At 47.4% G+C, this 12,952-nt stretch overlaps 1 protein-coding gene across 1 annotated transcript in view; it reads left to right on the top strand.

Annotated features, from left to right (window-relative positions):
* LOC131419945 (sodium- and chloride-dependent GABA transporter 3) overlaps nucleotides 1-12,952 on the top strand; it is a 125,902-nt gene that overhangs the window by 5,381 nt on the left and 107,569 nt on the right. Inside the window, exon 4 of the mRNA XM_058565569.1 lies at nucleotides 1,715-1,805. Coding sequence (XP_058421552.1) covers nucleotides 1,715-1,805 — 91 coding nt within the window. The remainder of the gene's footprint in view (nucleotides 1-1,714; nucleotides 1,806-12,952) is intronic.

Genomic DNA, 12,952 nt, shown 5'->3' with positions numbered 1-12,952 from the left:
CCTGCCCTATCTGGCAGCTCCGTTTTTCTGTTGGGAAATCCACCTAATTTCGCAGACTGGCATTATCTTTCCCATCCATTTTATGCTGTCAGTTTGAATTGTATTGGGTCCATAGATTAGTCGATATTTAATTTGTAGATTTAGTTCTGGTTTTATAGTTGTGTGACTACTACAGTCACAAAGACTTTATAACTCATTGTTTATTCGTACATGATTAAATATCATTTTAATAAAAATGCCTTGTCAACCTTGGGTGTCTGAGAAATTTTTTTACTCTAGAAAAAACATTTGAGAAACACTATTTGAGAGAATCTGATCAATGCTGAGGGCTCTTCACCCCAGAAAAAGGCACAAGGGCACCTCCGACGTTCTGCCTATAATATCAGGTTTCCAGACTCCTGTCAGAACTGGGGGCCCCACAGACCACCTGCTTCCAGAGTGTGGTTAGCACTTGCCCAGAGGAGTGGGAAGGAGGCAGACCGTCGGAGGGACTGTCCCCAGCCAACTGCAAACCTTTCTTCCACTGATTTGCGCTCCCCTCTAAAGGCATGTGAACACTTGAGATGGGTGAAACATCACGTACAGGAGGTGCTTCCTGCTCCAGAGATCACAGGTGTGGTTTGGAGGGTTCGTACACACGTGAGAAGAGAGAGATGCCAGGGTGAGGCTGAACACAGCCTCCGTGCTGGCCACCGTGCTGGGCGCAGCCGCTCGGAAGTGAATGGGTGCAGGAGGCCCTGCCCACGGGGAGCGCTGTAAACAGAGGGGTGCTGTAAAGAGGCACGGGTCCCCTGGGCCGACAGCGCTGGACAATAACCATGGCAAAGGAGATGGAGACTTGGCTGGGGTTGATTCCCAGTTCTGCCCCTAACTGGCTGGTGACTTGTAGAGGAGGGAGAGGGTGTGGATGGAGGCCCCTTGACTATTTCTGCACCTTAGATTCCTACTCTTCAAAATAAGGGGAGTTGGAGAACATGGTCCTTTGGAGGACCTTTAAATTCTAACATTCTTAGAATTCAAGGGAGGGAGATCGGGAAGGCTTCCTGGAGGAGGGAGGGACTAATGGGTTGATCTGAGCCTTAAAGGATGAACACTTGGATATTTTTACTTGAGATTCAAATCTCGCTTGGTCATCAAGTTTTGTGAAATGAGACATTTGGTAGACCTTCCTTGGACTGATTGATGGAGCGAGGGAATGGTGAGGAAACGAGGGCTTCTTCACACATGCAGGCTCACGTTGTTTCATCCAGTCATCACGTCTTTAGGAGGCAGCTGTGAGATCAGCTTCTTTTTACGTGAAGGAAAACCGAGTCTCGACTGCATCACTGCCCTAAGGATGCCGTGACTGACCCACTGCTTTAGTTCCCCCGTTCCTGTGGGGCCGCTGAGCGGGGCAGGTGGATGCCACAGGCAGGCCTTAGGTGGGGAAGTGGGAAGGGAAAGGAGGTTCGGGAACAAGGCGGGAGGAAAGAGTGACAGGGCACGTGGAGTGGGAACGAGAGAGGAAGGCCCTGCCCCCAAGACTTGTCCTCCTGTTGGAATGAGGCCAAGCCTCTCACACTGTTTGGAGTCACTGATCCCCCCACTGCCCTTTGAGGCGTGTTGACGCGGAGTGGCTGGGTGAAAGGCCTGGTTGCACCGTCAGCTCTAACGTTTTCCAAGATCAGCCCCCCGGAGGTTAATCTTGTTATCTCTTGTCTTGTTTTCCCCGTAGAGAATTGCACGGAATTCCAGAAACTGAACGTGAGCAACCACAGCCACGTGTCCCTGCAGAGCGCCACCTCTCCCGTCATGGAGTTTTGGGAGTAAGTGGAAAATGACTTGTCTCCCTTGGCCGGGGGGCTCTGTCCTGGTTCTGCTCAGTTAATGTTGCTCCCACCCCTGGAAAAAGCCTGACTCTTCCTTCCTCCGGCCTCTCACTTCCTGGCTTCTGTGGCCTTTGACTGCTTTGGAAGCCAGTGGAAATCTTGAGAGGTTTCCCACAGGAGCTGCTGAGAGAAATGCTTTCTTACTCTTTGATGACATGTCAGCATGCCTAGTTGCTTGTTAGGGCAAGAAGTGCTTGGTAAAATGATGGACAGTTTAAAAGTTCATTTTTGACAAAAGAGAAGCTACGGCATGTTTGCAATGAGCTAAGTCAAAAGTATATTTAGCCTGGAAGGCAGAAGTCTCCCGGGGGGACAGGTTAGCTTGCTTTCAGTAGCTGAAGTGTCATGCAGAAGGGAAGTAAATCAACTTTAATGGATAGAGGTTATAAAGAGGCAGGTTTCACACATGCTTAAGGAAGAGCTTAGACTCACTCCGAGGGTCGTGATCACCCACCTTGGGAAGTGTTTGGCCAGTGTAAGGCTGCTGATCGTCATTGGGGAATCCGCTGACATCATGGGCAGCCATTGTGTGGATGGGCGTTTTCCCAGAGATGGCATTTTTCATCAGTGTTCCAAAGGGGCCTATGACCTAGGAGTTACAGGGCTGCCACATATTGTTGTATAAGTTGTTCACTGCACAACCCTAGGGGGCATCATTTGCATTGTGAAATGTGCACTCCAGAATTGTGCAGTGCCAACCTGTATAACTGTACACAGTGGCCCTGACTTAGGAGCTTCTCTGTAGAGGTGGGAGGCTTCCTTGCTCCAGGTGTTGGAGAGAAGTTTCCCCTGTGGGTCAAAGGTTGGACTAAAGGCTCTCAGCCTTTTCGATATGAAAAGTCTGGCTTCCTTGAAGAACATCCCCTACCCTAATCCCTAATGCTGGTTAACATTAGTATAGGGGACAGTGGTTTTATGAGTGATTTTTATTCTTTTCCCAGATACCATTCCTCTCCTTCTCTCTCTAGAGGCCATTGTGCTGAATTTAGATTGATCATTCTCATGTTTATAGTGGATATATATAAAATAGTTCTCTCTCTATATATACACACACACATTTTATATATATATAATACATTATATAGTATTTATAATACATATAATATATATAATGCATTAATGTATATAGTACATTAATTATTATATGTATACATTGATAATGGATATAACAGTATATATGTGTATAATATATGCATCTTCAGTCATGCACATCAGGATGTTTTGGTCAATGCAGATGGCATATACAACAGTGGTTCCATAAGCTTAGTACCATATAGCCCATGTGCAGTAGGCTATACCATCTAGGTCTGTGTAAGTCCTGTAGGGGAGGAAGAAATTTTCCTCTCCCCTTCTAGGTTCTTCTGGCTGATCTAAGAATTAAATTGATATGAGACAGATTGATAGAAAAACAAACAAAAGTTTAATACCATGTATAAATGGGAGAAACTCAGGAAAATTAAGTAACTCCCAAAATGGCCAAAGCCCTCACCTTAAATACTATCCTCAGCTAAAGACAAAAGAAGGTGTTGGGGGTGGGGAGAGTCAGGGACTTCAAAGGGAAGAAGGCGATTCACAAGTAGGTGAAAAGGAGCAAACGTTTGGAAAACAAGTGTTTGGCCACACAGAAACAGAACACAGAGGGGCCCAACAAAGAGGCTTTTCTAGGTTCCTCCCTGTCTACTACCAAGTTCATATGATGCTAATGTGATAGCTCGCTTCCTGAGACAGGTTTTCTTTTTTTAAGATTTTTTTTTTTTTTGAGGAAGATTGGCCCTGCGCTAACATCTGTTGCCAATCTTCCTCTTTTTCTTTTTTCTCCCGAAAGCCCCAGTACGTAGTTGTGTATCATAGTTGTAGAGTTGTAGCTCTTCTCTGTGGGATGCTGCCTCAGCATGGCTTGAGGAGCGGTGAGTAGGTCTGCGCCCAGGATCCGAACCTGCGAACCCTGGGCCACCAAAGCAGGGCACTCGAACTTAACCACTACGCCACTGGCTGGCCCTAAGACAGGTTTTTTAAAATCTGAATTCTTTTAGGCAGTTAAGAGGGAGGTAACAAGAAAAAGTTTCTGAATCTTTTGTTTCTTAAAAATAATCGGCCTAAAATCACCCTCATGTTAAAGAGGCACATTCTGGGGTGACAAATTTTGTTACCGTTCAGTGCACTCTATGATGTTTGCACAATGACGAATCACCTAATGACGCATTTCTCAGAACGTATTCCTGTCGTTAAGCAATGCATGACCCTGTAAGTGTGTGTGTAGATAGATGTCCTCAAATAGCACCCAGATCTTTCTTGCATGTTGTAAAGTTTTATGTTGATGGTATCCATTACTTACATTTTTTTACAACTTTGTTTCTTTGCTCAACATTGGTTTTGAGATGTCTCCATGTTGATATGCGTAGCTTTGGTTCATTTATTTGTTCCTTCTGTATAGTATTTCAGTGTGTAAATAGACAACACTGTATCAGCCAACTCCTCTTGATGGGCATTTAGACTCTCTCCTGTTTCCCACTGTTATTAAGCACACTGGGTGAATGTCCTTTCTGTGTGAGTGAATGAAGGTTTCTAGGTTGTATACTTAAGAATGGAATTGCTGAGGGCAGGCCCCATGGCATAGTGGTTAAGTGCATGTGCTCCACTGCTGGCAGCCCGGGTTTGGATCCCAGGTGCGCACCGACGCACCGCTTGTCAGGCCATCTTGTGGCAGCGTCCCACATAAAGTGGAGGAAGATGGGCACGGATGTTAGCTCAGGGCCAGTCTTCCTCAGCAAAAAAAAAAAAACAAAAAAACAAAAACAGGAGGATTGGCATGGATGTTAGCTCAGGGCTGATCTCCCTCACAAAAAAAAAAAAAAGTGAAATTGCTGAATGGTAGGGTGCGTGCATTATCAGTTTTATCAGATAATGTCAAATTGCTTTCTAAAAGGATTGTTCTTATTTACTCTCCGAACAAGAATGTGCGAGAATTTCTGCTGCTCTATATTCTAGACAGCACTTGGTCTGGTCAGGGTTTTTAAGTTTTGCCAGTGTAATGGGTGTGAAACTGTATCCCACTATTTTACATTTGCATCCCTCTAATTACTTGTGAGGTTGAGCATCTTCATGTTTTATCCTCTGTTTGGGTTCCTCATCTGTGAACTTCCTATTCATATCCTTTTCTCTTTAGATTGTGTGTCTTTTCTCATAGGTAGGAATTCTTGATACATTCTAGATATTAGTTTCTTGATACATTCTAGATATTAGTGTTTTTGCTGCAAATATTTCCTAGTGTGTGGCTTTTCTTTCTTATTTATTTATGGCATACAGGAATTTCAGTTTTATTTAAGTCAAATTTGCCAGTCTATTCTTTTTGGTTTGCCCAGTTGGTGTCTTATTTAGGATATATTTCCCTACCCCAAAGTTGTGAAAATTTTCTATATTTTCTTCTAAGAGTTCTAAAGTTTTATATTTCCACATTTAGGAATATAATCTACCTGGAATTTTATTTTTGCATATAGTACAAGGTAGGAATCTCGTTTTATTTTTTTATAAAAATAACCAATTTTTCCAGCAGTATTTACTGAATTGTTCATCATTTCCCTACTGATTTGTAATGCCATCTTCCGTATATAGTTTTCCTAAAAGCACAGGTCTGTTTTGGGGCTCTCTGTTCTGTATTGGTCTCCTTGGCTAATTGTGTGTCAATACTCCACTTATAGTTTTATTGTAAGCCTTGAGTTGGTAAGGCAAGTCCCTCACTTTGTGCTTTTCCAAAGTTGTCTTCGAAATGAATTTTAGAATCAGCTTGTCAAGTTAAACAATAATAAAGAACAAAACAACTCCACGGGGATTTTGATTGGAAGTATATTGAATGTATAGGTTAATTTGAGCAAAACTGACATCTTGATGATTGAGCCTCTCTGCCTGTGAACATGGTGTAGCTATCCATTTATTTAGGTCTTTTTAAATGCCTGATAGAGTAGTGCTACTTAAATGTGGTCGGCAGAGCAGCAGCACTAGCAGCACCTGGTTAGAAATGCAAATTCTCCAGCCCTCCCCAGACCTACTGAGTCACAGTCTCAAATAGAGCATCCAGAGGATGTGTGCCAGAGAGGAGGGTGCTGTGGTGGGAGGGCCTGTGTGGCCATGGTTTCCCAGAGGAATGTCACAGAGACTTGTTTGAGACCTGCACACTGCAGGCTCTGCAAAACATGGTCTCTGTGCTCCGTTAGAGAACCCATCCTGGAACCCCACACTGGGCAGTCTCTGTGTAACTTACTATTGTTTTGCACCATTTATTTCCTTTGTGACATATATAGAAAACCTCAAATCGTTATTTGTGCGATGTGTTTGTTTCTTGTCTGTGTTTCCCACTAGACAGTCATGAAGCTGCACCTCGTCTGGCTTTACTCACTACTGCTGGTCTATGAAAGGCCCTCCACTGAATATTTACAGAATGGATAGATGTGTGGGAGGAAGGCAGGCGGGCAGTATTTTCTAGAAAGTACTACATGAGAAGAGTCAAAGTGGGCTCTGGCAAGAACCCATCCTGTCACTAAGCTCCCCAGCTGACAGCGTTGGTTGCTTCCAGGATTCCTCTGCAATATCTATATCAGCATTTATTTGGACACAAGTGGTGTGAGGGGCAGTTAGTCTCCCACCTCATGTGTAACTGGACCTTTTGGCCTGCTGCTCGGCCACTGAAGATGCAAGTCCATGGGTGAATAAACCCATGGTTCTAGTTTTCTGTTCCGATGGCATCTGTACCTTCTGTGCAGAGTTGAATTCTGCATCCTGAAATACTCAGTTACTGGCGGGACGCCCCTGCATACTGTGCTTCTGTCAGACGACTCTAATTCATCTTTCCCCAGGGGTGAGCTTGGGAGGTGGAGCCTGTGTGAGATGTCATAGCATCCTGTGAAAAACTGTTGGGGCCACATAAATTGGAGAAGGGCTGAAAACTGCGCTCTTCAGTAAGAACATCCATAACCTGTGATTAACCCAAACCCCCAAACGCATTTTCCTGTAGAATCATTTGGAATCTTTCCCCTCCTCCCACCACCCTACCCCCGCTCCCGGCATGCTACCATTCCACTAACACACTCTGATGCCACTTTGCTGGGAGGAAGTTCTTCCTTAAATTCAGCTGCCAGCTGGCTCCTGGGGCTTTGGATCAAACATGCCTAATACCTTTCCCATGTGACAGCCCTTCAAGTATTGGATCAGGTTTCCTCAAAAATGTTTCTTCTCCCATTCTCTTCACTGTTCCCTTGTGTGGCCTGGCTCACGGATGCCCGGCTGTGATGCAGATCTCCACTGTGCCCCTGCTGCCCTTTTCTCCCTGCCTCTAGTGGCTGGGACCTCATTCACAGCACATTGCTTGGTCCACGTAGACTGCCTCGGCTCTCTGCTTGTTCATGCATTTCGCAAACGCCTGAGCTCCTGGTGCACGTAAGAAGGACACTCTACGTATCTGGAGGAGGCAGAAGTGTAAGACGTGGTTCACGCCTTCTAGAAGCAGAGGTGAGACAAGCCCGTAGATTACCGTAAAATCAGTTACAAGGTGCTGCTTCCCTGCCCCCGACGGGCCTTGGCTTCACCTTGACCATGGGCACCTGGCCCAACCCACCCCACCTTGAAGGTTCATTGCCCTTTTCAGGGTGTAGTTAAATTACTGAGAACAGCGCAGTCCCTGGGTCAGTCCTGGATTCTGTCTCAGGCAGGGGGCCTGTGGGGCCAGGGCAGTTTGTCTTTCTCGTGTCAGATTTCAAAATCACGCCATCCTGGTTTCCCTTAGTAACTCATTATGCATCTGGCATCTGTGCATTTATCTAAATATGTTTGCAGTTTTAAATTCTGAGCCTGTCTCTGGTGGGATACAGGGCTGTAAAGTGTGTAACCGGCATCGTGGCATCAGATGGGCTTTGATCTGCCTTCGCCTTCCTTCCTCAAGCCCTCGAGTCCAGTCAGTCCAGGGTTCTGCGGGCAAGTCCACACTGCTGTGTATGCAGTTGAAATCGTTATTGTGTGGCATCCATTCGACAAACATTTGTTGAGCACATATTGTGTGCTGGGCCTGAATTAAACTCTAATGGTATTCGCTTCTCTATCTTTATTCAGAAGGATGAGGCCTGTCTTTCTGGTTTATCTTTACTGGAGGAGTTTTTTTCAATTTGTTTATTTCTAAATCACGTGGCCACTTGATTGATTTTCTTTGGTCGCAAAATCTGGGATCAAAGGAGCTGGAGGTAAACCTCATTCTTCTGTGGATCTGGCCGGTCCCTGCTCCCTCTCAGACTCCTCGTCCCCTCTGCCCATCGCCCTCCTCCGCGCTGGCCTTCCTTCTGTCCTTTGCACATACTGGGCTTGTCCCAGGATCCATCTCAGGTGTTGTCGTGCCCTTTGCTCAGAAGATTCCTCACCAGAGCCTTGTGTGTCTGGCTCCTTCTTATCACTGGGTCTTAATTCAGATGTCGTTGGGGAAGCCCTCCCTGACCATCCAGCTGGATGGGTACCCAGTCCCTCTCCATCCCAGCACCCTGTTTTATTGTCTGCATGGCACTTAGCTGAAATCCTCGTGTCTTTGTTTACTTGTTTATTCTCTCTCTCATTCCATTAGAGTATGAGCCCCATGCTAGCAAGGAATATTCTGTTTTATTCCCTGTTGTCTTGCCAGCATGTTCTAGGTGTTCAATAAATATTAGTTGAAATAGATGAGTGGAGGAGTGAATAAATGAATGAAAGAATGAATGTTTCCTAATCCCTTAGAGTTCAGTGTCCTTGTCTATAGATTGGAAATGATGATGGTAACACCCACCTGCAAGGCTGAGATGAGTACTAGATGAGACCTCTCCTGTACCGAGCCTGGCATAGCTTAGGCCCTTTGGAAAGGTTTGAATGCAGAAAGAGAATGTTCCTGATTGACTCTCCTGTTTGTGAGATGGGGATTAGCCCTGTTCCCTGCCTTGCCGGCCTCTCCAGGTTGCTGTGAGGATTAAAGGAGATAACACACGCTGAGAACTTTGATGGGTTGCAAGTGGGGTGCCTGAGTTAGTTCCTGGTCCTGAGCCTCGGTGTCCCGCCTGGCCTCTGCCTCTGCAGGTGCAGATTCGTGGCTGAGCCTTGGGCAGCGTCGGCCTATGTGTCTGAAGTGGCCTTTGTGCCTCCTGCTGCAGGTCAGAAGCGCCCCAGACCCTTTCCCTGTGTCAGACCCAGCACTGTATGGCACCATCTGCTTCTGTTAATGTGGATTACCCCACTCCCAATATATCACCCCATTCACAGCCACAGCGTAGACTTCAGCCAGCAAGTTCTGGAGCCCAGTGTAAGTCATTGCTTCCTCCACCTGCCGTGGGCACAACCCGGGCGACTTAGACAGCCTCCCTGAGCCTCCATCGGCCCCTCTGAAAATGGGATGGTAGTAGTCCCTACCTCTCAGGGTTGTCGCGAGCATCAGAGGAGATGAGGCCTGTATGCTTTGCATGTGCTAAATGCTCAACATATGGTAGCTAATTTTACAAGGAAGACTTTGTCCAGATATTTGAAAATCTACATGGGTTCTTTTCAACATTCTGTTGAGAAGCCTCATCAGCCAGGTCTCTTTGCCCCTGACTGTGGACCTGGAGAACTCTCTTAGTGCATTTTCTTCACTTGGTGGTTGTTCTGACATTCTCTGAGCACCTACTGGGTGCTGGGCAACTTATCAGTAGCCAGAAAGATGAGGGGAACACTGTCTGTCCCTGAAGAAGTACAGAGCCTGATGGGGGAAGCTGGAAAGTAAAAAATATAAAATAAAAATGAAAAGAATTTTTGAAATAGAAGGCAACAGATATCTGGAGGATACTTGCACAGAGCCAAGACGAGGAAGCCTGGATGCCTGGGCTTTGGGGAAGGACTCATGGAGTTGGTGATGCTTAGCTGTGTTTTGCAGGGTGAATAGGAGTTCATGTGGTTGATAGTGGAGTGAGCGAATGGCATGCCAGGTGGAGAGAATAGCATAGGCAAGAGCACAGCGACCTGAAGTTGTGTGTTGAGGCGTGTAGACTTTACCTGAACGCTGCTGCATGTGGAGCCTGGGGAATGGTAGGGACTTTGCTGAGGAGGTAGGCAGGGCGTCAGAGTCTTTATTGAGCACCTACTATATGTCAAGTATAGTCGTAGGTTCTGGCGTGCAGCGTGAAGGAAACAAAGACTCACCGTGGTGGAGCTGACGGCACAGACAACCAAATAAGCAGGAAGTACTAGGTTTAAGTTGGGATCGGTCTCCTGAGGAAATAGCAAGCGAGGAGCAGAGAGTGTCGTGGGGTCAGGGAGGAGGTGGCGTTTGAGCAGGGACCTGAGAGAAGTGAGGGAACCAGCCGTGCGCTGTGGGGACGAGCTCTGAGGCTGAGGGAGCAGCGAGGGCGGTGCTCGCAGCGGGCAGATGGTGGGGGTGTTCGGGGAGCAGCAGGCGGGCAGAGAGTCGAGCCGAGCGAGCGTGGAGGACCGCGGTGCCTTTCTAAAGGGTTTGAGATGACCTGGGGGCCCTCCACGGGCTCTGTCCCTGGAGTAGTGTGATCAGGTCTGGGAGTAAGGCGGGTCCCCGGCTTCCGGCTGGAGGCGGGGCAGTGGGGGCACGTGCTGCGGTGCGGGTGCGGGAAGCGGAGGTTTCCGCCTGGGCAGGGGCTGGCTGGGGAGCGGTGCCCTCCCTGCGGGGGAGACGGGCGGAAGCAGTCTTGGGAGGACGATGGTCGTTGTGCCCGGCCATGCGGTGCGCCGGGTGAGGAGAGCGCTGCCCCCTGACCTCCTAGCGCCTCCGCAGCCTCCCGCCTGCGCTCGGGTTCCCCTACCTGCGCGCGGGCTCGGGGGGCGCTCGTGCCAGGCAGAGGGGAGGCTGCAAACTGGCCTGGACCTCGCGGCCTTCGCTCGGCGGCGGAGGCCGGCTCGGCAGTCACCCTGGCGCGTGGGCCGCGCTCGCGCCGTGTGCCCAGAATTGCGCTTCTGCAGTCAGGGCTGCAGGCGCGACCGCATCGCCTGTGTGCAGTGTGTCGATGGCAGCACTGATGGTGATCGTTCTTTTTAAAAGAAAGACACGTGTAAAACCTTAAATATGATCCTGATTAGGTAAATTATCGTTTATTCCTGCCGTGACTGCTAAAAAGGGAGGAGGCAGAGAATGTGTTGGTATGGAAACGATCTCTAAGATAAAATTAAGTGAAAAAGGCGAGGTCTAGAGTGTTGTATATAATAACACATGTATAAAATATACGTACACGGCTTTATCTCCATAGGACGTTTCTGAAGGGAACGCAAAAAACTGTTAACCGTGGTGATCACCCGAGAGTGGGTGGGGTAAGCGAGAGGGTAGAGAGGGTCTTACTTTCTGCTTTATACTTTTTTGTAATATTTGAATTAAAAAAAATTAAAACCAGGAACATGTTTATTTCATAGTAGTAAAAAAAAAAGGAGCCATGGGGTTACTGAATAAGCTGACATTCATGATAACCATCCTTCCTCTTTAAGTGACAAATCCCATTTACAGACCTGGTTTTACCTTTCTAATCATATTTTATTTATTTTACAAATCGTTTTTGTTAACATCATTTCATTTAATTTTTAAATCAGCCCTTTGGGACAGGCAGAAGAAAAAAGTTTCCATTTTCCAGTTAACTAAACATAATCTTGGAGAAGCTGACAGCCTCCGGGCAGCCCGCTTCTCCAGAAGGCCCTGCTTTCTTGGAGGAGGGAGGGTGCTCCCTCTCCCTGCATGCGCTGTGCCCACGGACAGAGGAGCCTCCCCTCAGAGGAAGTTCTTTCCTACTAGTTCCTCCTAGGCAGGGAGGAGGGCTCTGATGTAAGGAGGAGAGAGAGGAGGGCCAGTTGAGGGCGTAGCGCTTCCCAGCTCTTAGGAGATGTGCCAAAGCAAACTTGAATCCGCACTTGGTTGCCCGAGTAAGGTGTTGTGTCTTTTTATTCTAATTGTTTAATATTTAACTGATGCCAAAAATAGTGAATGTTGTATGCAATTAAAACACAACAGTTATATAAATGTGATAACGTTTGCATGTCAGATTATAAATCACTTAGAAATATGTGTCTTAGTCCATTCGGGCTGCTGTAACAAAAGTACCAGAGACTGGGTGGCTTCAACAATAAACATTTATTTCTCCCAGTCCTGGAGGCTGAGGAGTCCCAGATCAAGGCGCTGACGGATTCCGTGTGTGGTGAGGGCTCATTTCCTGGCTCAGAGAAGGCCGTCTTCTTGTTGTGTCCTCATGTGGCAGGAGCGGTGAGGGAGCTCCCTGGGGTCCCTTTCATAGAGCCCTAATCCCATTCACGGGGGCCCCACCCTCATGACCTGATCGCCTCCCGGAGGTCCCACCTGCTAATACCAGCACGTTAGGGATTAGGATTTCAACCTAGGAATTTTGCGGGGACACAAACATTCAGTGCTTTGCAACGTTTCCCCCCAGCCCTGCCCGCGAAGAGGTAACTCTGTTAACAGTTCATGCTCTTCCTGCCAGGCTTTCCCTGTACATTTAGTACCATTCTTTTTGCTTTCCTGTTTGCCCTGTCTGTTGAAGAATATAAGTTCCCAGATTCAGAAATTTAATTCACCTCTTAGGTCAGCTGCCTTTTCTAGAAGTGGGTTCTCCCATCGACACTTGATTTCCTTATTGCAAAAGTAATCTGTGTTTTTTGTAGGAAATGTAGGAAGTATGTTTAAGTAAAAGAGGAAAAAAGAACATGCAATAGGATTTCAGTTTCCACGCTGCTGAAGCGGGGTGGGGGGCCCACCCGTCCGGCTTCCTCGAATCCTTGATGACAGCGCCCGAGGGTCCCTCTCTCTCCCCCGAGGGAAGTGGTCAGCCCCAGGGATGCCCGTGTGCCCAGAGCCCCTGCCCAAGAGGGCCAGTTAATAGTTCTGATGATGATGCAATCTGAGCACAGTGCTGAGAGCAGGAGCTGAGGGCCGAGGTGCTGCTTATGTGTACCGTGGTCGAGATGCTCTTTAAAAGTCCCGTGATAGGGTGTGGGGATGCAGAGGCCTGGGCTTTGGGGCCAGACAGCAAGAGTTTGAATCCTCTTGCTTCCACTTATTAGCCTTGGGCTTGTTACTTAAATCT

This window comes from Diceros bicornis, chromosome 2 (assembly GCF_020826845.1).
Source record: "Diceros bicornis minor isolate mBicDic1 chromosome 2, mDicBic1.mat.cur, whole genome shotgun sequence".
In the NCBI taxonomy this organism is placed as follows: domain Eukaryota; kingdom Metazoa; phylum Chordata; class Mammalia; order Perissodactyla; family Rhinocerotidae; genus Diceros; species Diceros bicornis.
This window is presented reverse-complemented; position numbering and strand designations above follow the sequence as displayed.